Here is a 24,205-nt window from a genome sequence, read left to right as displayed (position 1 = left end):
GCAGCAGCCTGGCTGCACTCCCAAGAGGGAGAAGGAAGCAGGAGGGCTCCTTCATCCCTCCTCCTGGCTCCCCTTACTTCATCCTGGCAATGCAAGTGGAGCAGGAGACCTCGGGCCAACGCCACTGCCCCCAGCTGATGCCTTCAGCCTCCACAGGGCTAAGAGGCATGCTTACTTACAAACATACCTCAGCCAGTTCCCAGGATGGCTTGGAATGTTCAACATTTTGCAGTGGGAGGAAGTACAAGGGGCCTGCGCATTGCGAGCCCACAGAACACCCCAGGCAGGTGCTGGATGGGGCCTGCAGGAGCTTCTGGTTTTTGTTTTGTCATGGTAGGCTAGAAGAATGAGGCATCCTCAGAAAGTGATCCCCCTCCCTTCCCAGAGAACACTTCATGTCCTCACTGGTGATACCAGTATAAGCCACAGCAAGTAGAGTTGGCATGCTGGTCAGCTCCCTGCCTAGTCTTTTCACCAAGATTGCCCTCGGGCCACAGAAGGGAGGTGAAGCATCCTCTGGCTGCTGCCCTTGGCCAGGGGGCAGAGGGCTGTTGGACTGGTTGCTGCAGCAACTCTCTGCCCAAGGAAGTATCAGCCCAGCACATGGATACCACTTTGGAAAACAGTCTTCATCCAAAAACTGGGATAAACAGAGCAATATGGCTTAGGCCCAGGCTATCTGAAGGACCATATTCTCCCATAAGACCCTGTCCAGGCTCTGAGATCTTCAGGGGAGGCCCTTCTCTCAGCCCCACCACCCGCACTGGCACACTTGGTGGGGACACAGGAAAGGCCTTCTCAGTGGCTCCTCCCAGACTTTGGGACTCCCTTCCTAGAGAAGCTAGACTGGCTCTCTTTGTTGTCCATCTGGCAAGTGAAGCCCTTTTTTATCCTGACAAGCCTTTGGGAACCGTTTTTTAAGGAAAGGGCTTTTAATAGTGCTGTGTGGTTTTTACTGTATTTTAATGGGTTTGTTTTTGTATTGCTTTAATTCTCTTTTGGTTTAATTACTTCTTAATTATCTTTTATATGTTTTTAGCTTTTTGTATTTTATCTGTGTTGTTTTAATTTGTGTAAGCTACCTTGAGTCTGGGGAAAAGGCAGGGTTTAAACACAATAATGATGTACTGTACAATAAATATTCCACAAATGCTGCTGTGCAATGGCAACTTGCCCTTTTTAATGTCATGGTGGTGCCATTTGTTAGCAAGGGTGAGTCAGTGAGGGTTACAAGCTTGGCGTCAGCAAAGGATAAAAGCTTTCCCACTGTTTACCTGCTACAGCTGCAGGTTTCTTCCAAGTGGAATGCAAGCAGTCATTAGCGGCATGGGCCACTTGTCCAGCCTGGTGACCTCCAGATGTTTGGACCACAACTGCAAGTTGGCTGAGGCAGCTGTAGAGAGGATAAAGTGGGAAATGGGAGCCCTATGGATGCTCTTCCAAACTCTTCCTCCCTAGGGGAAGGGGCAGAGAAGGTTGTCATTAACATAAGGCAGAGGTTTTCAACCTTTTTGAGTCCATGATTCCCTTGACTAACTACTGTACATTCTTTCTGCGGTACCCCTGTGGGGCTCAGGAGCCTAGTTATGTCACCCCTTACCAGGGAGAAGAGTTGGTGAAAGAAGACTGGAAGAAATTTAAAGACTATTTACAGAAATATTGTAAAATTGTTGAATGTTAGAAGGATGTTGGATAGAAACTAAGGGGTTTCCAGCTGTAATGCTTTAGGAGATACGAAAAAAAAGGTTTACAAATGGGTAAAAGCTTAATGGTAAGGATTTGCTGAATTAACAAATTGAAGTGGAATACAAAGGGAGGTATGAGGAGGTCTGGGGAAATAAGCGTAAGGAAGATATGTTATTGAAAATTATTTGTTTTTTAATTGTTTTTATGTTGTATTTTGTTTCTTTTTATTTTTCATTTTCATTGTTATATTTTAAAAACTTTAATAAATATCTTTGGGGGGGGGAAAGTTATGTCACCCCTTGCCTACAGAGCTGGCAGCCTCTCGCCCTTTTTTGAACACCCTCCCTTGTAGAGTTTCCCCTCAGCCTCTTCTCCTCTCCCCTCTCCTTGGGAGTCCTCTGGGCAGCCACTGCTGCTGCCCCTGCCCTAAAGAGAGGTACCTCCTCACACTGCCCCACAGGCGCCTGGGACTTGTTTGTCCATTCCCAACAGCAAGGGCTGGAGGACTGGCTGGCTAGGCTCCTTTGCCTGCCTGCTTGCTTATTCTGAGACTGCCTCAGCTCCTGCACCTCCTGGCCAGTCCCAGAGGCACCATTCGCCAGCTATAGCCAGAGCTACTGTAACAAACAGCTGTGCAAGCCTTTGGGAGGCAGAGACGTGAGAGGGCATCAGAGGAGGGAGGAAGGGAAGGAAAGAGGAACAGAGGCCAGTGTTGCCTGCGGCACCCCTGACCATCATTCAGCACACTGGTTGAAAACCACTGGCACAAGGTATCAAATCTACATATTATGTGCTGGTATTGGACTGCCGTTTCTTAATTCTTGCTTTCCCAATGTTACTGCATTTTTATGTTATTATACTTTACTATTGTTGGGATGTTATTTGCAATGTTTTGCTTATTGTTGGGAGCTACTTTGAGCTTAACTTTGTTCCTGGAAAAGTGACAGACATATATGAAATAAAATAAAATGTTGATGATGATGTCTTCCTGTGTTGTTTCCATGATGCTAATCAATACTTTTAAAATACCCAGCCACCATCTTACAGGTCAAATACCCAGCCCTACAGCAGTGGTAGTGGGGTTTGGTGGCTAGCAATGGACTTAGTCTAAGTAGACCTTGGTTGAAATCTCAATTCAGTCAGAAATTTTATTTGGGCCAGCTGCACTTTTTCAACCTCACAAAGTTGTTGTGAGGATTGGAAAAAGATGGGCCGGTATGGGGGCTGAAGGGAGAACCACCACGTTCACCTCCCTGAGCTATTTGGAAGGGTGGGATAAATCTGTCCATCAAATAAAGCAACATACAGAGAAAGGCAACAGGCTGCATTCACATTTAGCCTTGTTTTGTTTTCCTATGTCCTAAAGGCAAAGAACAGGCCCACTGTCTAGCTCAGACTTCCCCAACGTGGTTTTTTTCCAGATGGTTTGGACTACAAGTCCCATCATCCCCAACCGGCACGGAGACTGATAGGAGTTGTAGTCCAAAACGTGGAGCTCCACCAGGTTGGGCTAACTAAACAGGCCAAATCCTTTTCTGAGAATCGCTGTTTGTTTCCTTTCATCTTTAAGCCCCAGAGCCCCAGAGAGCCCCAACCATAAGCAGATTTATTTTTCCTAGTCAAATTTCTGGTGACTGATGACAAGACCTTCTTCAAAAGGGGGAGGTCAGGGCCTTCTCCACCCAAACATGCAGCTATTACCCCTTCTCCCTGTGCATGGTGTTTGGCCTCTCTGAGCAGGACGTGGGGATAAAGGGGAATAGCCCCTGACAAGGCCTCCAGTATGGAACAGAGATCACTGGCAGGCAAGAGCTTCCTGAGCAGCTGAGCCTTGGGAAGGGAGAGCCTGCAGCCTTGTCAATGCTGCCTTGGTTCCTCCGCTGAGCACTGGAGACACCAGGCCTGGAAACTCATTTGGACAAAAGAAGAAATTGCCCACAAAAGGACCCTCCCTGCTTTCCTGAGCAGTTCCTGAGCCGACATCAGAGGGAAAGGGACCTTTCCTTTCAAAACATCCTGCTTAGCAGGCGACGGACGAGGTGACCCACCCAGGCCTTTTCAATTCAATCTGCCCAGCCTGCTGCAGAGCACAACCAGATGTTCTGCAAGACCATTCCTGGTCTCTTGATCACCAGTTTCCTCCCCAGAAAAGGAACAGAAGAGGAATTTTCATGACCGGTGTCACTCCTATAGTTACGTAGCATATAGTGAACTCACTATTCAGTAACGTCAGAATGCAACGACTTTACCAGAGCGGACGTCTTTTAAGGATTCCAAGGGACAGCCAACTGAGCTACACAGATTTTTAATGAATATTAAACTGCTTTTTTAAAAAAGCAATATGAAAAATAATGAAGACAAACTCCATAAAAGTTAGTTCTATACAGTTGAGGTGTCGTGAAAGACAAGTCAGCAGGCCCTGCGTGTGGACAGGCACACGGCTCTGGGTCTTGAGAGGCAACTTTGGCCAGATCCATCCCAATGATCCACTTCTGTCCTCTTTTCATGTCCTGGGCAACTGGCAGGATGGATCCAGGGCTAGAAAATGGCCTTCCCAGTGCCACTCTGTGTGTCCCATGTGAAACAGATAAACAAAAGCTTTTTTTGAGGGCTGCTCCATCGACAGTTCTTGCTTTATCTGCTGCTGCTGCAGCCTCCCAATTTAATACAGTTTGGGGGCTGAGTGTGGAAAGGGCAATAAACCACACACACACAGTGTCCCACAGAACGGTCCCAAAGGAAAGCATTTCCAAAGTCTCTGTGATACCAGCTGTAGCTTATCTTATTGCCAATCATACCACTAAAGCAAATGGCGCTCCTCTAGATCACAATTCCAGGACAGATCTAGCAGCGCATTTTGAATGCTCCTTCCACCAAATTCTTTTTTTAGTTGCACATAAAAAACAAAACAAAAAACTTTCCTTCCATTTTGATAGAGCCTGGAAATGACACAGAGAACCTTCCCCCCTACAGTGTGAAGGCTCAAGCTTTGCCCTGGCTTTAGAAGACGTTTAAATATGTAACTGTGTTCCACCACACCCTCCCTCTCTGTCGCCTTTCACGCTGCCCTGGGACCACTCACACCACTGGCTTAGACAGCACCTTGAGAGCTCCGGTGTTTGGAGGAAATGAAAAGCCTCCAGCCCTGACGGTTTTGGACAACGGACGCCAGGAAGAGGAGCACAAGGCATGGCTGCTCTGGGGCCTTCTCTCTCGGATGTATAAGGGTGAAAGACTAATCGGACCATCTAGTAGCTGGTTCCCTTCGAAGTTTCTCTCTCTCGGATGTACGCTTGAACTGAACAGACACACACAAGCAGAATTTCCCTAGGGATGGCACCTTAAGGGAAGCCGTGCCCACAAAGTCCATCTCTCACCATTTCACCTGCCTAGCTTCCCTTGCTGCAGAGTCCTGCCCTATAATTTTCAAGCAGCAAATTTCTTTGAATATCACACTCCCCTCTGCAGACACTAATGAATCATGAGGGGCAGGGGTGGGGAGAAGATGAGGATCTGGATTTGGTTGGCAGGCTTAAGGAACATTCATCCTGACCCAAGAAACAGGCACTGCGCCTGGAGCAGCAAAGCAGGCCTGAGTCACAGCTGGTTCCGAAGGTACACTCAGCCCATTCATAGGAGCAAATGGGCTGAATTGACCAATTGCTGAGCTCAGTGCTCACACAGAGGCCACTGCTGCTTACTCTAGCCCTCCCCACCCCCTCCACTGTTCGCAGGTTGGTCTGCAAAGGAGAAGGAAAGGGTCCCACATGGCCTAGTCGCTCGCCGCAGCCTAAGCCCAGCGCTAACAGGGCATGGAGGATGACATGAACCTTTTCCCGCCAGTAGGGGGAGATGCTCAGGGCAGGCAGGGTGTCACGGGGTACGTGCTGTCAGTGGAGGTATGCTGGGCGCTGTGCTCCTGCAGGAGGCCCAGGTCCAGAAAGCGCTCCCCGCACCACATGCACTTGTAATGTTGCTCCCGGGTATGGACGCCGTGGTGCTTGTTGAGGTGCTCGCGCTGCTTGAAGGCCTTCTCGCAGGCGGGGCACTTGTAGGGCTTTTCCCCGGTGTGAACCCGCCGGTGGCGCTGCAGGTCGGAGGCATACTTGAAGCGCTTCTGGCAGTCTGGGCACTTGAGGGGCCGCTCGCGGGCTGGGTCACAGCGGTGCTGCACGAACTCAGAGGAGGAAAAGAAGCGGCGCTCGCAGAGGGTGCAGCGGAGGGGCTTCTCGGCGCAGTGCGAGGCCAGCTGGTGCTTCTGCAGGGCCGAGGCCCGCTTGTAGGCCTTGCTGCAGGCCGCGCACTTAAAGGGTCGCTCGGCGCTCTGAACGCAGCGGTGGCGCAGCAGCTCCGAGGACTGGCTGAAGCCCTTCTGGCAGGCGTTGCACTTGAAGAGGTTCTCGATGCCATGGACGTGCTGGTGGTAGAGGAGGTGGGCCGGCTGCACAAAGCCCTTCTCGCACAGGGAGCACTTGAACGGCCCCACCGGCAGCTCCTGCTCGGCGGAAGGCGCTGGCGTGGCAGCGGTGCCCGCAACCGCCTTATGGGTGCGGCGGTGGCGCATAAGGGCGTACTGCTGCTTGAAGCTCATCTGGCAGAGGTCGCACTGGAAGGGGCGCTCCGTGCTGTGGGTGCGCTCATGCTGCCGGAGGTCCGAGGGGCGCCGGAAGGCCTTGTGGCAGGCGCCGCAGCGGAAGGGGCGCTCCCCGCTTGGCGTGCAGGGGTGCTGCAGCAGCTCAGAGGACTCCTTGAAGTGTAGCTCGCAGACGTTGCAGCGGAAGAGGTGGGCCTCCCCGGAGTGGGCGTACATGTGGCGCACCAGGTGGGAGCGGTGCTTGAAGGCCTTCTCGCAGACGGTGCACTTGTAGGGCCGCTCGGCACTGTGCGTACGCTTGTGGTGCACCAGGTGGGAGGACTGGCTGAAGCTTTTGTCACAGAGGCTGCACTTGTACGGCTTCTCCCCGGTGTGGACGCGCTCGTGCCGCGACAGCTCCGAGAGGTGCTTGAAGGGCTTCTGGCAGATGGAGCAGCTGTAGGGCTTCTCCACGGGAGTCCGGTTGAGCGCGGCCGGCTGCTGCGGTGGCGCAGGCTCCTCAGGGGCTGCCACGGCAGCCGCGGCGGCCTTGTAGGTCTTCTCACAGATGGAGCACTTGACGGCGGCGCTGCCATTGTGGACGTTGTGATGCTGGGCCAGGGAGGTAAGCAGGGAGAAGCCCATCTTGCAGACGCCGCAGACGAAGGGCTTCTGCTCCACTTGCAGGCACTGGTGCTCCAGGAGATCGGTGGCCTGGTGGAAGATCTTCAGGCACTGGGTGCACTGGAAGGAGCGGTCGTGGCCCCCCTGCAGGCACTGGTGCTCCTGGGGGTTTGAGAGGTGCCCCAAGTCATGCCCACACAGCCCGCATTTTGTGGAGGGCTCTCCGCCGCCAGCCGGGATGGAAGTGTGGTGCTGCAGGCTGCTGGGCTCCGGCTGGAGGAGGATGCCGTAGACAGCACAGCCCAAGGGATTCTCCACCACAGCGCTGGAGGCGATGGGATGCTCCGGGAGGGCAGTGGTCCCAGCATGGTGCGGCGCCGGCGGTTGCTGCTGTGGGGGCTGCTGCGGCCAGCTTTCTGACATGCTGGGGAAAAGAAATCGGGGTTTCCACAATAAGGGCTTCAGCTTCTCGACTGAGGCAAATCAATTAAGGAGATCTGAGTTCGCAGCAATTGCTCCCAAACCTGGAGGTGACAAACTCGTCGCACTGGGCGCAATAATTCCCCACCGCGGTATGTCTCAAACCAAAGCAGACACCAGCAGACAGGACATCCTAAAGGATGCAGGAGGCCTTTTGCCTGGCACCAGAATGGGTATCAAGGAAGGGAACCTGCAAGGAAAGACAGCAATTCAGACAAAAAGCTGCTTATCTCGCTTAAAAAGCATATTTACTACTAACGATTACCTCTCCACCACCCACAACTGCAGGGAGAACAAGCAAACAAAAAAATTATTTTAGGCCAGAGACCGCAGGCTGGAGATTGCAGAAGTGTTTCTCCAACTAGGGACAAATCTTTTTCCATATTGAAAGCTTATATTGAAAACTTACACAACCATTGTTCACAACTCTGCCATGCAAGTTCCAAATACACAACTATACTTAAAAAAAAGCTCTGCAGCTTGAAGCAATTGCTACTGGAGAATTATCAAATGACACTTCCATGGCTAGCCAGGAAGGCAGTCCTGAAGTTAGCAACAAAACACTCACTAATTAAGAAACTCCCAAATGAGCAACTGGAATGGCTGCAGATCTCTCCTGAAGGACCCACCCATTTCAAGACATCCTGCACAAAACTTTGGGTAATATTTTTTTTTAAAAAATAAGAAGCTTGGAAGCAAGCAGCTGTCCCTACTAACATTTTAACTCTAAGAGGAGGCCTATTTCACTAGGGAACACACACTAGTTGCAAGCAGCATAGACAGACATGCACAAGATATTTATGGAACAAAAAATTAGTCAATACATGGACAAGATGGCTCTCAGTGGCTACTAGCCAGAATGGCTTTGGGAATCCCAATAAGGGAGAGTGCTATTGCATTTAGGTCCAACTTGTGGGCTTCCCATATGTATTTATTGAATTTATATCCTTGAAGGAGCCCAGAGTGGCAAACACATCCACAACACATAAACAAATGAACAAAACATCCTATTGTGCATCAATGGGGACACCACACACAATTTTTTCTTAAAGGTTTTTGTGCAATGGTTGGCTTTAGTGGAAAAGTGAGCTGAAAAACAACAACTGATGTCTGAGAGGGGTCAAACTGAACAGTACATTTGATGGCACGGGGTCCCCTCTCAAAACTTATGTGACTCAACAGGAGGGTCAATTTCTTTCACCTGCATCTCAAAAATCTATGTAGCTGGACAGGATTCCCAAACATTGTTGGTCACTGGCTTGAAAACCAGAGCTAAATGAGACAAAAACATTATGTGCTTCTTGAAATGTGCTTTACATTTTTATTGTGAATCTGTAGAAAGCTATCCAACTTTCTCATTTTATTTGTGATGCTAGAGTTTGTGGAGGGGGGTGCGATACCCAGGCTAAGTTATGCCTTAGTTCTGGGTTTTGTTCTAGTTTGTTTTGTATTTTATCTGTTTGTACATCCTACAAGAATCTTTTGATGAACTTACTTTAAAAAAAAACAACCTTAAAAGAGTTAAAATGTTAAAAAAGTTTCAGTTAAAACATAGTCACCTGGCTGGCCACTGAGAGAACAGGATATTAGACTAGATGGAGGTGTCCGGCCTAATCCAGATTCAGGGTTTATCTAATGTTGTTATGCTTTTTAAAAGGCCTAAACAATCCCTTTGTGTAAGTCTGTATGTCCAGGGTTCCCTTTTTCATACCCTTTTCAATCTACAGTCTGCCCAGGACCATTTATATTGCTTTACCATGCTTGTTTTCCTTTAAAAACATCAGCCCTGGTAGCCCTGGTACTTAATTTAGGTTATAGGGCACACAGTGCTTGTGATGTCAAGAGAACTGAGTATTTTCTCTATCCTCTCCTCGCTTGGGTAGGAAAGAGCTTGCAGAGGAATCCTGGAAGCAAGGAGAACACACTCTGGACTCAAGCTAAGCTAGCAAGCCAATATATTGCAATGGCCTAACTTTCAGGCTAAACACACCTGAGGATCTTTGACCTCTAGAACCTGATGCAGCCATATGAGCTTATTAAACATATTAGGGTAGCATATATATTGCGGGGGGGCAGGGGGGGGAGAAGAAAATGACCGATGGATGCAGAACCAAGATGTATCAGTTTCTTTTTATTTATTAATAACTTGGTAGTTTGAAATGGACCCTTTCCCCAGAGATCCGTGTGGCATTTTAGTCTCAGTGGCACTTCTGGAAAAAAGCTGGTCAGCTTGCTGGGATGCGGAGAAAGACACCCTTCTGGCTACAGTTTCGTTCCTGCTGGACTAACAGTACACATCAATTCTTCAAGATCCATTTTCTGTTCCTAATGTTTAACCCTGCCATCATGTCCAAAGCAAGGAATACCCATTTCATCATGTTTCCCCCTCGCTGATTTGGGGAGCACAACCAGGGGCTCTCCCAGGATGGACTCTCTCCTCCTCTTCCTCCTGCCCAGATCTCTATCATTCTGATAGCTCCTCATTGTCCCAGGTGTTCAACTTGGAACACCCTTTGCTGACCTGAGGCACCCCCATTCACTTCAATTTTAACCTGAGGATTGTCATTTGTCCAGTTTTAACTTTAACTTTAATTTATTTGAATTAATTTTGGGATGCATTTTAATAAATTGATTGCTTGTTTTTATGCATATTGTATTATTTACCGTATATGATGTTAGCCGCTCTGAGTCCGGCTCTGGCCGGGGTACAAATAAAATAAATTATTATTATTATTATTATTATTATTATTATTATTATTATTATTATTATTCAGTCAGCAACCACTGTAGCCTGGAACATTTGGAGCATCCCTGGTTGCCAAAGGCTGACCTATTTATATCCACACAGAAAAATGCACATCTAAAGTTTTGTGAGATTTGTTTTGTTTTTCAGCCCAAACCAGTTTACCCCAGAGTGACTGGGGAAACCCAGCCAGATGGGTGGGGTATTATTATTATTATTATTATTATTATTATTATTATTATTATTGAAAACTCTGGAAAACTGGACTCTGCCCGAGCTGGAGCTTCAAAATATACTTTCCACTGATCACAATTCTCCTTTGCCAAAGATTGTCCACACTACTAAATTATTTGCTAACCTGCACCATCAAGAGTCCATGGAACAGAGCTGGCTATAAATAAACATCCAGAAACAGGGCAGGATGTCACCAGGGACTGTGTGTACAGTTCAAGCTGCATCTCTCTGGACAGCAGCAAGCACTTGTACAAGCACCCTGCCACAAAATGGGTAACTCAAAGGCCAAGTTCACCTTCTCCATGACTGCCATGGGATTGGTCAAGGCCGTCCCAACCTGCCTGCCTTCACATCTGTGTTTCCTGCCATAGCACAAAGGGGGCAATCCATTTTGTACTGTACTCAAGATTATTGTTTTTCGCTCTTTGAAGACCCTTGCACAAAGAAAATAAAAAGTTTAAAAATAATATAAAGAGGCAGCCAGGTAGACAAACATCATTTGTTGACAATATGACATCAGCTCTGCAAACACTAAGCTGAACGCTAATCAAAGTTGCATCTAATATTTGCATAGCTATCTGGAAAGCACAAGATACAAATCTGAAATAAATCCCTACTGCATCTTCAGCCCATCTTTTGAACCCCTCTGTCTGCTGGATACCAATTAACCATACTTCCCCAGTCTGATACCATCCAGGTGTTTTGGACTACAACTCCCATCAGCCCCAACCATCACTAACCTATAGTCAGGACTGACGGCAGTTGTAGTCCAAATCTTCTGGAGGGCACCAGGTTGGGGAAGGCTGGTGTAAGCATGCAGATGACAAAACTGCCCCAGGGGATGGGAAGAGCTTCTCAACTGTCCTCATGCCAAGGAACAAAAAAGATCTGACAAGACATTACAAAGAGGGCAGGTATGTGTGTGCTAAGATGGTTGTCCTTGTAAGCAAGCAAGCAACAGCAAGGTGTCAAGTGGTGGAGAAGCAGAAGCAAAATGTCCCACGGAAAAGAAACAATCTAAGAGGGGAAAAGCTCAAGAATTCAAGCAAGCAAATCCACAGCCAAACTATAGGAAAGAAACCTTCCAGTTTGGTGAAGAAGAGCCACTTATCACAAGTTTTCTTGGAAATTGGTCTATCTGGGGACCAGCCTTAGAGCCTAAGAATTTTACTGTAAACTGGTGCCCTCCAAATGTTTTGATACTATAGCTCCAACACCTTCAGTGATCACAGCTCTACTGAGCCCAGGGAAACATCTGTGCACCCTGTTGTCAATCCATCTACTCTCTCAAGGTGCATTAGACAAGACAGCAGCATAACTGTGAACTCTCTGCTCCACTACCTTAAAAGACTGGGACATTCAGGCAGACAAAAAAAAGTACAGTACTGTTTCATGCAGTGCATAGTTAAAACTATGGAACTCACTCCCACAGGAGGCAATGATGACTACCAACTAGGGTGGCTTTAAAGGAGGGGTATTCTTAAGTTTTTAAAAGCAGCTCCATCTCCTCACTCAAGGGCATGATAATTTGGCCAGATTCTCTGCTTGAGCCCATCTTTAGAGAGATGCTCAGCTGAATACATCTGCCCTCTTCCAACTTACAGAGAATTTCACCTTGCCAGGTTTTGCAGCTCAGTGGCACAGCATCTACTTTACACACAGATGGTCCCAGATTCTCTCCTCCAGGTAAAAAAGGATCCCAGGTGGCATAGAAAGGTTCTTCTCTGCCAGAGACTTGGGGGACTGCACCCACCCCAAGAAGCCAGATGTAGGCTGGACAGTCCAGAGCCCTTGCGTGGCTAAAGGCTGCTTCACTGGTCCTCTCCGTTCAGGTTGCCCAGGGCCACATCCTGCCTAACATGACCACAGAAATGCCCTGGTGGGTGACTGGGTTGTTAAGGGCTTCTCCACATTGCAGATCCCACCGAGATCGTTCATCCCCATTGCTCTGCAAAGCAAAGGTTCCCCCCACCCAGCCAAGATGCCAGCCTTTTTTTTGGCCAGGAAGGCGCCCTCCGGATGTTGCTAGTCGCCAACTCCCATCAGCCCCAGACAGCTGTGCTAGCCAAAAACATCTGGAGTTGCGGGGGGGGGGCGATCTACACACCTGGAGGGCCGTATGTTGCCCCAGGCCGCCGGCCAAGAGGTTGCGACGAGGCCGACCGGGTCAGGCGAAGGGCTGCCTCCCCCCGCCGGTCCGGGAGCGCCGCCTTCATATGTTATCGGGGCGTCTCCCGTGCCGCTGGCCGGGCCTCGGCCTACTCCGTCCAAGGAGCAGGGCAGACGGCCCCGCTCGGGGCCAGGAGCGCCTTTTTCCTCCTCCTTCCTCCGCCGCCCGCGGGGAAAGCGACCGCCGCCCCGCTCGGCTCCGTGTGGCCGGCGGGCAGGAGCTCCGGGGCGAGGAAAGAGGCGCTTTAGCTTCGCCCTGCCCAGCTTCCTCCCTTCTCCCCTACCTGGAGAGCGAGGCCCGGAGGTGTCGCGCGGCCTGCTCGCCCCGTCGAATCCCCGGCCTCGCGTAGCAGCAGTCCCAGCGGTGAGGAGAGGCGAAGCGGGGCATGGGCCGGGAAGCGGCGGCGGCTAAGGGAGGGGGGGCGGCGTCGAGCCAGCCGGAGGAGGGGAAGGAGGAGGCAGAGGAGGAGGAGGAGGAGGAGGAGGAGGAAGGGGCGGCGTCCAGCAGGGGAAGGACCCAGCCGTGGGATCGGGGCCGCCCTCTGCCGGACCGCGCGGAGAACTGCGGCGCGCTACGCTCGGGCCGGGTGAGGAGGGAGGAACTGGGGGGAGAGGCCTCCGCTCCGTCGCTTACCGAGGAACGGCGGCAAAACTGTAGCCGATACTGCTGCTCAGATGCTTCGGGGGCTTCATCCATAGCAGGATTAGGAAGGCAGGCAGGGAAGCGGGGATCCTTTTTCGCACCCAGCCTGTGCCGTAGCAGCCAGTTGCAGCTGCGCATCCCCGACGCCAAAAGCCACCGGGCCTCCAAATCCCCCGCCCCGGGTCAGCAACAATAATAACCCCAAGACAGGAGAGTTCACACGATACGCCCGAAAGAGAGTTAGGTCCTCGCCTCTCTCTCTCTCTATTGCGGGCAAACCTCGTGGAGGGCGAAGGTCTCCTGCGCAGCGCCCGCGGGCCCGTTAGACTCGAGGCGGAGGAACAGAACGACTGGCCTTGCCACGAAGTGGTCCAGAGGGGGAGAGAGAGAGAGAGAGAGAGAGAAGCGGGTGTGCAAGGAGAGCAAGTGTCAGTGGGGCTGTTGCGGCTGAGCATGGCTGGCTTCCGGCCCTCTTCCACGATATTCCATTCATCTCCCCCTCTGCCCCCTCCCAGTAAGAGCTGTTTGACACTGGAACAGATTCCCTCAGAAGGTGAAGGAGTCTCCTTCATGGGAGGTTCTTAAGTAGAAGTTGAATGGCCATCTGTCAGGGATTCTTTAGTTGCAATTCCTGCATTGCAGGGGGTTGGGCTAGATGACCCTTGGTGTCCCTCCCAATTTACAGTTACAGATAGGTAGCCGTGTTGGTCTGCCATAGTAAAAATAAAAAAAATCCTTCCAGTAGCACCTTAAAGACCAACTAAGTTAGTTCTTGGTATGAGCTTTCGTGTGCATGCATGTGTATCTGAAGAAGTGTGCATGCACACGAAAGCTCATACCAAGAACTAACTTAGTTGGTCCCAATTTACAGTTTGATGATTCCGCCAAGCTTTCTGTCCCCTGCCTCGGCCTCAACAGTCATCCAGCCAGTTCCATGCCCATCTGACATTCTCAGGAGTCATTAGGCTGCTGTCTCCTCACTCCAAACAGGTTTTGTTTCCCAAAGTTTTCTTGTACTTATGCCAACCTGGGGTGTCCCTCCCAGTGGCGTAGTGTGGGGGGTGCAGGGGGGGGGCAGCCGCACCGGGCGCAACATCTGGGGGTTAGGGTTAGGGGGCGCAAATCCACGGGTTAGGGGGCGCAAATTACTTGCCTTGCCCCAGGTGCTGACAACCCACGCTACGCCACTGGTCCCTCCCCCTGCCCACTTCAAACCTTGTTTGTGGCTGCTGGTGCCATTGAGCACAAGCCCTTGGAGAACCAGTGTGGTGTAGTGGTTAGAGTGTCAGAGTAGGACCTGGGAAACCAGGGTTCAAATCCCCTTACTTGGCTATGAAGCTCATTGGGTGATGACCTTAGGCCACTTGCTGCCTCTCAGCCTAATCTACCTCACAAGGTTGTTGTGGGGATTCAGTGAGGACAGGAAGGTCCATGCATGTCACCTTGAGTCCTTGGAGAAAAAGATGGGTTATAAATGCAATAAAACTACTGAGGTCACTGCTAGTATATATATCAACCTTCACCCAACCTGGTGCCCTCCAGATGTTGGATTATCAGGTTAGCAAAAGCTGATCTGTGTGATTCCAGAAATGAAGTTGTGCCTGAAGTGATTGAAAAATGCTCCACGGCTTCACTACCAACTAACTGCAAGATGTGTTTGACAGGTTCCTTATTCATGGAGCCTTCATGAAGCAACCCAACCACTTTAGGAAAAGTTATGATTCTAAAATCTGGTTAAATTGGAACTGGATCATGCTTTGAAGAGTTGTGAACTTTACTAGAAGAACAAAAGGCTCCAAGTTTTAAGTCATGATATTGGAAATGGATAGTCAACGTTCACACCTTTCAAAGGAAAGGAAAGAAATCTTAATCATGCAATCTCACAATGTTCCTTTCATGATAGGAAAATGCTCTAAAATACTATTGCTGTGGTAATTGACTCATTGCAAAATTCAGCTGGTTTTATAAACAAGACTATGCATCTTAGTCTTGATGCTCACCTGGTGCTTTCCCTCCCTTACCCAAATTAGAAAATATTGGGGGGAAATCATGCAGCTCAGAAATAATGAGCCCCACTGACTTATTTTCTATATTGCCCTCGGTTCCCATAGGGAAGCAGACATCACCTGCCTTCGTTGCTGCTAGCCCCCCCTCCCCGCCAAAAGTATTTGTAATGAATTTTAATAACAAAACAAGTTGCCGGAAAAAATGTTTTTTAAAAAGAGAAAGTTATCACAGTTGCGATACAACGATACGATTTACGAAGTCAAATATCAAAACACCAATTCGATGCTGAAACATGATGCTGATTTCCAGCGTTCGTCTTACCGCTCGGCCCACTTGCGAACCCGCGGGAAAAGGCTCTTCCGAAGCGACCCGTAAGCAACTCCCAGCGCTACGCGAGTCTAAATGTCTATAGCCACTGCCGGGTGGCACCAGCATGACTTCAGCAAGCTTCGTTCATTAAAAGAGGCGCTTTTGCGCAGGCGCAGTAGTCCCTCTTTCTCCCTAGGTGGCGGAAGTGGAGATCCTGACGTGCCGGCCATGAGTAGAGTGGCGGCGGTCGCAGGTCTGGTGGGCTACAGTAGCTCCGACTCGGAAGATGAGAGCGCATCCTCGGGAGCGCAAGGGGAAGGCGGCGAGGCCGGCGGCGCAAGCTCGGCGGAGGGACGTCAAGGCCGCCGTTCTCCCGGCGACAGGTGGGCGTATCAGTTCAACACAGAAAGCCCCCTTCCCTTTCAGCCGGAAAAGACACGCACAAAAGGAAGACGAGGTGGGGAGGGAAAAGGAAAAAGGCAAACTCAGGCACCAGTTCTTAAATATTTTTTGTAAACTGCTTCTAGGTTGTTGTTTTTCCCCTACAATCGAGCAGTGTATAACTTTTAAGAAATAAATAAATAAAATGGCAGGTTCTTATAAGGACCATCTAGATTGGGGACAATTCAGAGGCAGCAGGAATGGCTGGGCTGGGTCCTGCTTTCTTTCTCTCTCCCCCTGCCACCCCAGGTTGCTAGACTGGTTTGTGCCGCTGTTGCCCCTTCTTCCTCCTCCCGGCACCTTTTGGTGGAGACCTCCCAACAGTTCCATGCACTTCCTGGTGCAATTGGTGCCAACTGCTTTCCTTTAAAACACCTCAGTTTGGTGTCTACTCCTCAGTGCCGCCCTTTAGGGAGGGTCTCAAGGCAAGGTCTGAGCCTTGCTGCTTTGGGGCCCTTTTGGCAAGAGAAAGCACCAACTGAGCCAGGGGTCTGTTGCAGAAGCCCTAGCAACTGAGCTACCGCCATTCCTTATTCTGTCCCAAAGCTGAGTGGGTTGGGGCACAGCCCCGTCCTGCTACCCACCAGAGTTTCCCAGAGGTTTGCAACAATTAAATCAATTATTAAAATGTAATTCAGACTGAAATCAACAGCATAGCAATCGAAATAAAGCAGGTACAGGGCTGCAGTTAATTCACAAGGCAACAATGTTTTTGCTTCTCCACAAAAAGCAGAGAGGAGTAAGTATTTAGTTACAGTACTTTCCCTAGAGCAGGAAAAACCCAATGCTAGATACAAATTTGATGTAGGGAGGTGGTCATCTGAAATATTTTTCTGCCCAGTTTTCCTCAAACCACACTGTTTCTGGGCATGATGGGTTGCTCTGTTTCTCCATGCATTGCAGAGCCATGTTCAGGGAAGTTTTTAACGTGTGATATTTTACTGTATTTTTGGTTTCTATGGAAGCCGCCCAGAGTGGCTGGGGAGGCCCAGCCAGATGGGCGGGGTATAAATAATAAATTATTATTATTATTATTATTATTATTATTATTATTATTATTATTATCAGTATCCAGTCACTTGACTTATTTTTGCACTCATCTGAGTGCTGAAGTTGTGGTAGGACATGGACTGAAAAACGTGTGCAGTGTCCAGGGGCCAAGAGTCATTTGGCCTGTTTTGCTCCAAATGAAGAGGAGTATTAAAAGGGCTGGGAATTCTCTTTTCTCCCTCTGCCTTGCAGCTCAACAGCTCCTCGCCTTCCTGTGCCGGACAGCGTGCTAAGTATGTTCAGAGATCAGGAGGAGGCAGAGACAGTGGTGGACGACAGCAGCAAGCATGGAGGCCGCCTGCGGACCTTTCCGCATGAGCGAGGCAACTGGGCAACACATGTCTATGTGCCTTGTGAGTGCCCTTCTGCTCTTTGTCCTCTTCTCCGACCCCAGTGTCACTAGGAAGTCAAACTCTGGAAACACACATCTTTGGGATTCAGCCAGAAATGGTACCTTTTCTCCAAGGAGCAGAGCCCTTCCAGCTGTTTGATCTGTATGGCAGAGAAGTGCCATTCCAATGGGCAAAAGGAGGGAGGTGCCCACAGAGCCACAGTCACAACTTAATGTGGCTGACCAGACATCCTTAATAGAATTGTGCTTACTGACACAGAATCATAGAATTGTAGGGTTGGAGGGGACTCAGAGGGTCGTCTAATCCAACCCCTGGGAGATGGCCATTCAATCTCTGTTTAAAAACCTCAAGTGAAGGACAGTCTACCACCTTCCTAGGGAGTCTGTTCTCCTGTCAAACATCTCTTACAGTCAGAAAGTTATTCCTGTTTAGTTGGAATCTCCTTTCTTTTGTCATTTAAATCAATTGGTTCGGGCCCTCCCCTCTGGAGCAGCAGAAAACAAGCTTGCTCCATTTTCCATAGGACAGCCCTTTAGATATTTGAGGCTGGGTGGCCCCGATAACATGTGAAGAGCTGACCAATGTTCCCCCAGTTACATAGGTGACCCTGAGTCTTGGCAGGAGGCTTAAGCCATATCTATGACACCCACACCCTGGGTTTGGCTACAGGCATATCTGTGGTGTCTTTCCAAAACCACCATGGAGCTTTTTCACAGACACCTCTGAGCATGCAGCTCTGCTCTTTTCTGCACACACAAAAAAATCACTTTCCCCCACCCCAAAGTTCCTGGAAGTTGCCAGATTGCCACCTTCCTCCCCACCAACAAAGCACACCTCAAATCATTCCATAGCCAATGGGCAGTAGCAAATGAGCAGCAAGTGTTGAGGGAGGCCCAGATGCAGACCTCACCTACTCACTCCGTGGGGTCTCTGCTTCTTGCCTTGTTCTGTCCCAAACCAGAACACCAGCTCCATCACACTCTCCTGCTCTTTGTGCTCTCCCCCACCCAATATACAGAATAATGCTCTGCTTCCTCCAATAGCAGAGGTAATATAGAGCCATCGTGACTAGGGGAGACTTGGGGTAGACAAAGAGCATCTTTCTCTACCCATCCACAGGTACTGGTTGGTAGTGGCTGTAAGGTAGAGGCGACCATTGTAATCCACATTTTACGGACGAGATTTGAGGCCTGGAAAGTATGACTTACCGCCAAGTTGCCACCGCAGCTTAGCAGAGATGCACCCATGCACCCACCTGCTCCAATCCTCCACTGTTGTTCTACTGTTCTGTACAGATGAGGCTCAGGAGGACTTCCTCGACCTGCTCCAGCTCCTCCTCCTGCGTGCACGTGCATCCGTGCCATCGTTGACAGCTATGGCAGAGTTCCACATCAGCCTTTCTCAGGGTGTGATCCTGCGCCACCACTGGATAAGCCCTGTTGTCCAGTCCCTCAAGGAACACTTGGCTTCCTTCCCCAGGTAAGATGCTTTGAACCCTTAGACCACACCTTCCTCTTGCACTTTTGGCACCACCTCCCCTTGACTTAGCGCATATTCTTAATCCGCACTTCTTCTGTGAAGAAGCAGGCAGGGCATTACTGACTCTCACCAAAAGACACCTCTCCCTGTTCACCCCAGAATCGTGATGTGGAATGACTTGTGGAACTCACCCACCCTTCCACATGGTTACTAAATCAGCTGACCGTATTCCACTTGAAAATTTGTGAGCAGATTTATACTTTAGAGCAGTCTTTGCTACAGCCTGGTGCCCTCTATATATTCTGGCACATCCTGGGGCTGATGGGACTTGTAGTCCAAACATCTGAATGGCTGTGGCAAGAGCTGTTTTAGAGAACAGCAGCAAAACCTGGATCAGTAAAAGGGAGCAAAGGGAAAGGTAAGTGTGGAGAGCTGTAATTGCTGCAAGAGAGTGACTTAAAGGCTCCAGGGAGGGGCAAATCAGAAAATGCACTCCCCAGCCCCTGGGTCTCAGTATGCCTTACTTCTTCTCCCCTGTCCGCCTTCTCTTCATCTTGCAAAGGAATCAGATGGATTCTTTCCCCATTTCAGGTTCACCTGTAGAGCAGATCGAGTGAAGATTTACACCAATGATCCCAAAAGCAGGTGAGTGAATGGCACTGAGGCTACTCCTCAGAGAGCAATAGGCTGCTTTGCATCATGTCCTCAGGCTGAAATTGCCAACCATCCTGTGGCTTGATTGGCACAAGCAGAATAATTGCACAAGGACAAGGTTGGTAGAGAGGATGGGGAGGCCAGTATTTGCCTCAAGTGGGGCAGCATCCTATTGGTGCCCCCTCAGCGCTTTGCCTTCTGGGGCAAAGTGGGCACTCACAGTAAACATTAACACTGAACTGCTCTAAGATTCTGTCAAATCTCTCTGCAGGACCTTCATTGGCTTGGAGGTAACTTCTGGGCATTCTCAGCTCTTGGAGTTGGTTTCTGAAGTGGACAGAGTTATGGAGGAATTCAGTCTCCCTTCTTTCTACAAGGTAAGACTTCCACTGTTCTAGGAGGAAGTGGAGTCTGCAAAAAGAGGCTGCTGCTGAATGAACAAGGCCCTGGAAGTAAACAGTTTATTACATAAACTGTTCATTACATTATATATATAATATATAGTTTATTTTATATTATAGATAGATAGATAGAGAGATAGATAGAGATTATTACATTATATATATACAATTACCAACCCAGAGCCCTCCAGATATTTTGGCCATCAGCCCCAACCAGTATTCCCAAATAAGACTGCAGATCTCATGTGATATGTGTATAAACTAGCTGTGGTAACATAAACTTGCTGAAGAAACCAACCAGCCCACCCAAAGCCTCCCTCTTTGCCCTGGAGTCTCATTTCCATGGGTGCTCAGCTCCCACCAGGAATTCTGGGGTGGTGGCACCTAGCTGGGTTAGTGCAGCTTCTCCAGATTATTAGCACTTGCTTTTTCCTGGCTTCTGTACAGAATCCCTCATTCCATCTCAGCCTCGCGTGGTGTGTTGGAAACCTTTCTGAAGAACTTGAAAGTTGTCTTCAGGAGTTGCAGGTAACCACCTCGGATGTCATTCAGGAGCATAGATGTTTAAGGAATTAAACAACCTGGAGTTCCACAGAGAGGGTACTGCAACTATAAAGCTATCTCTACATCTCCCTCTTCTTTAAATCGGCCTTCCCCAACCTTATGTCTTGGACTACAATTCCTGCTGGCCGGGGCTGATGTGAGTGCTGCTCCAAAAAACATCTGGGGAAGGCTGATTTAAATGTTGATGGGAGACAGAGCAGGCACACAGGAAGGTCTGTGTAGGAGAATGTGCTCCTTCCTGCACACAGGACCCACACTGTGAAGGGCTCCAAAAGTCAAAACCAGCAGCCCTGACCTAGACCTCAAAGCCAATTATTACAAAAGTAGATGGGCCCAAAGCCGTAAGAACATCGGAAGAGCTCTGTTGGATCAGGCCAATGGCCCAACTAGTGCAGCATCCTGTTCTTGCAGTGGCCAGCCAGATGCCTCAGTGGGAAACCCTGGAAGCAGGATCCGAGCACAAGAATGCTCTCCTCTCCTGTAGTTTCCAGAAACTGGTATTCAGAAGTATAAGCCCTCCCCTACCCACATTTGGCACATGTCCAGCATGCTGCCTGTTAAATGTTCAGGGGCCAATCAGATTCCTGGGCTCTGCATAATTCCCACCCCTCTCTCCTCCTTTGCCTTTTCCAGGAGATTGTGAATAGGTTTGAGGACTCTTCATACCTTGTGCGAATCCCTGGGGCCGAAGTCCGATGCAAGTCTGGCAAGAAGATCTTCTCCTTCCCTTTACGGTAGGAGCTGGGAGAATAATCCACAGCAGCCGCCAGCTGAGGATGGACCTTACCTACTGTTTTGCCAGGACACAAGGAATGGTCAGAAGCAACAAATGATATTCGTAGCTCAGCAGTAAGATGGTGGTAGCCCCTTGCCCCCATTGCTCATTTAAGGGTCTTGCAAGTGATTGGCCTAAGGTGAAGGGTCCAGTGCTACAAAAGAATGCAGAGGCTACATTAACAGCCACAGCTTTGTGCCAGGATGATTATTGAGGGAGTTGTGACATGCAAAAGTGCCATTCAGTTCTGAGGGCCAGTTGAAAAAGATGCTCAGTTTTGAAGTGGACAACAGCTGAGTAGAATCTCTCCTGATCTGGAGGACAAAAGAAATTACCCATTAGAAGTTTGAGAGGATCCCTGCCTGCCCCTAAAGCTGATGTCACAAGAAGCATTTGGCTCGAAAGCATCCTTGCTAGTTGAGAGCATGAAGCCTCCTGGCTGTCGGACTGAGCTGTTAGCTAAAAATGGATCAAATGAGAAACAGAAGTACAGATCCCCACCTTGTGTGGACAGTTTCAAAAGCCACAAGTCTATATATTGGGGTACGTGGAGGTGCGAGAAGGGGCATTGGGTTTTACCATAGTAGTGTTTTTGTCAATTGGCCAGATAACCGCCAGGGGTCAGTGTTGAGTTGGCTTTCCTTACTTCACAGTCTGCATCTTATGGAGGTTTAATTGCCCTGTCTTCCTCCCCATCCCATGCTGGTTGGGGCCGATGGGAATTGTAGTCCAAAACTTCTGGAGGCCACCAGGTTGGTACAGGCTGCATAAAGGGTCTATAAAGGCATCTCTCAGGGAATTCTCAGCTTGCCCAAAAGGCCACCACACCAGAGTTCTGTGGGGTAAAACAGGACAGGTATACCAACTTACAACTGGTTTAAGAACAGAGTGTAGGAAAAACAGCCTTGATTTGCGGTATTGGGGGGTGGGGTGCCAATTGGAGCTGAAAGACGGTATTAAATATTTTTTTATAAGTGTAAATAAATCTGCAAAGGTTTGAATTAAGTTTTATATTGCTGTTACAATCTGCCTTGGAATTTTCAGTGAGAACCCGTATCAACAGTTTTTAATAAATATAGTTTCCTGTTGTTGGAGCTGCCGTCTCTAATGCTCGGGGCAGGCAAATTCCATGCTAGGGAATATTAGGATATGGACTGAAAATAAGAACATAAGAAGAGCCCTTCTGGATCACGCCAATGGCCCATCTAGTCCTGTTCTCAAAGTGGCCAAGCAGATGCCCGACAGGGAGCCTGGAAGCAGGACCTGAGCTCAAGAGCCTTCTCCCCTCCTGAGGTTTCCAGCAACTGGTATTCAGAAGCATTGCTGCCTCAAAGATAGCCAGCATAGTACATGAATCTGTTACATGGGCTACACTTGCAATACTATGTACAGTTCTGGTTGTCATAACTAAAAAAATAAAATTAAAATACATTGTAGAGCTGGAAGGGGTACAGAAAAATAAGCCAAGCAACCAATTAGTTAGAGTACTTGCAGAAGGAGGAAAAGCTAAAGGGTTTGAGGGGGTTTTTTAGCTGGGAGAGGGGGGCTTGTGCAAGGAAGGGGAATACAATGAAGGTTTATAAAATTATGCAACATATCCAGAAAATATTCTCCCTTATAGTATTATAAGGTAGGTCCACTTAATGAAATAGATTGGCAGTTGATTCAGGACAGATTTAAAGTCTTGCCTCAGGCTTCCCTTACCTAGTGCCCTCAGATGTTTTGGACTACAATTCCCACAAGCCCCAGCCAGCATAGCTAATGGGACTTGTAGTCCAAAACATCCAGAGGGCGCCAGGCTAAGGAAGGCTGTAGCACCACATACAATACATAGTTTATAGAGTTTGCTCCCACGAGTTGTAATAATGGGGCTGTAAAGGAGTATTTAACAAATCTTTGGACAGCAATTGATAAAGTTGCTTCGTTATTATTCATTTATGAACGACCTTTTTCATCTGCATCTGTGTCAAAGCAATCAACAAAAAGCACACATTAAAAATGCTCTTAAATGGTTTTTAAAACAGTACAAAAATAAAATACAAAATGAGCACCTAAGACTCTTCTCCTCCAGCTGGAAAAGCTTGTCAAAACAGAAAATTCCTTCAGTTGTTTCCGGAAGCACAGAAGTGAGCACCTGTTGTATCTCAACAGGAATGCCGTTGCACAAAGCAGGTGCAGCCAGGCTGAGAGCCCTGCTCCAAACCACTATGGAGTGGACTTCTGATGTCTGGGGGGCTTGAAAGGAGAAGCTCTCCTCCAGACCACAGTGACCCACCAGGCATATAAGGGACAAGGCAATTCTCTCAAGTATCAATTGAGGCTAATAACCTACCCAGCTCAGTATTGTCTATAGGCCACTGGCTCTCTGGGGCTTCATTCAGGGGTGTTTCCTAGCCCACCTAGAGATGCGAGGGTGGAACCTAGACTTTTCTACAAGTAGAGCATCAACTTTGTCCCTGAGCTATGCCCTCCTCCTTGCTATGGGTATGTGCTGAAGGTCCGGCGTCACAGGAAGAATTCCTCTGCATACACGTTGTGGGAAGCAGCTGTCATCTTCTGTGTCCTGCTTATCGGTTGCCCGGAAACACCTCTGTGAGAAAAAGATGGTGCTGACCTTAATGCACTTCTGGTCAGATTGTGTTAGGGATGCCATATCTTTTGGCAGAAAATGCAATAAACCCAAGCCAAAGCTGATTCCCAATTGATAAAAACAAGAGCACCTAATTTTATCACCCAACCGAGAAAGGTTCTTAACTATGCACTGACAGTTGCTGCTGAACTCTGTTTACCAGGGAAGAGGCAAAGTCCTGATCAACGTCACAAAGTAACGGGCAGGAGTTAAAATACGAATTCAATTTGCATTGGTTTTATGCGGCTCTTGCCAGGCCAGTTCTATTGCCCACTGTGGCCCTTCTCCACCAATCATTGTTTAGGAACAGCCTTTGCCAACCTGGCACCCTCCAGAGGTTGTGGACTGCTGATGAGAATTGTAGTTCATCTGGAGGTCACCAGATTGGCAA

The 24,205-nt window shown here is 48.9% G+C and overlaps 3 protein-coding genes across 6 annotated transcripts in view; 1 reads left to right on the top strand and 2 right to left on the bottom strand.

Moving 5' to 3' along the window:
• The window catches only part of CNGB1 (cyclic nucleotide gated channel subunit beta 1), a gene marked incomplete at its 5' end in the record, with an annotated part of 67,616 nt that extends 54,326 nt beyond the window's left edge, over positions 1 to 13,290 (bottom strand). Inside the window, 2 exons of the mRNA XM_083512607.1 lie at positions 12,794 to 12,917; positions 13,144 to 13,290. Of these exons, the coding sequence (XP_083368733.1) occupies positions 12,794 to 12,917; positions 13,144 to 13,290 (271 nt within the window). The remainder of the gene's footprint in view (positions 1 to 12,793; positions 12,918 to 13,143) is intronic.
• On the bottom strand, positions 3,976 to 13,833 carry ZNF319 (zinc finger protein 319). Of its 3 annotated transcripts, XM_083513927.1 has the most exons (3): positions 11,355 to 12,271; positions 10,958 to 11,169; positions 3,976 to 7,553 (listed from the first exon to the last, which is right to left on the bottom strand). In XM_083513927.1, exon 3 carries the CDS (start codon positions 7,304 to 7,306, stop codon positions 5,543 to 5,545), a length of 1,764 nt encoding a protein of 587 aa, XP_083370053.1. In that variant the 5' UTR covers positions 7,307 to 7,553; positions 10,958 to 11,169; positions 11,355 to 12,271; the 3' UTR covers positions 3,976 to 5,542. The 3 variants fall into 3 exon arrangements, with proteins under 3 accessions (XP_083370053.1, XP_083370052.1, XP_083370051.1); XM_083513926.1 differs by lacking the exons at positions 10,958 to 11,169; positions 11,355 to 12,271 and adding an exon at positions 13,144 to 13,833; XM_083513925.1 differs by lacking the exons at positions 10,958 to 11,169; positions 11,355 to 12,271 and adding an exon at positions 12,448 to 12,466.
• Positions 13,834 to 15,444: 1,611 nt separating this feature from the next.
• USB1 (U6 snRNA biogenesis phosphodiesterase 1) lies at positions 15,445 to 22,279 on the top strand. 2 transcript variants are annotated; one of them, XM_083513943.1, is made up of 7 exons: positions 15,449 to 15,851; positions 17,152 to 17,312; positions 18,608 to 18,791; positions 19,383 to 19,436; positions 19,717 to 19,822; positions 20,294 to 20,374; positions 21,044 to 22,279. In XM_083513943.1, exons 1-7 carry the CDS (start codon positions 15,562 to 15,564, stop codon positions 21,146 to 21,148), a joined length of 981 nt encoding a protein of 326 aa, XP_083370069.1. In that variant the 5' UTR covers positions 15,449 to 15,561; the 3' UTR covers positions 21,149 to 22,279. The 2 variants fall into 2 exon arrangements, with proteins under 2 accessions (XP_083370070.1, XP_083370069.1); XM_083513944.1 differs by lacking the exon at positions 20,294 to 20,374 and having other exon boundaries at positions 15,445 to 15,851.
• Positions 22,280 to 24,205: the final 1,926 nt, after the last annotated feature.

Source organism: Podarcis liolepis, assembly GCF_965112155.1.
Source record: "Podarcis liolepis genome assembly, chromosome: 7".
In the NCBI taxonomy this organism is placed as follows: domain Eukaryota; kingdom Metazoa; phylum Chordata; class Lepidosauria; order Squamata; family Lacertidae; genus Podarcis; species Podarcis liolepis.
Note: the sequence above shows the minus strand (reverse complement) of the source record. Positions and strands in the feature narration are given on the sequence as shown.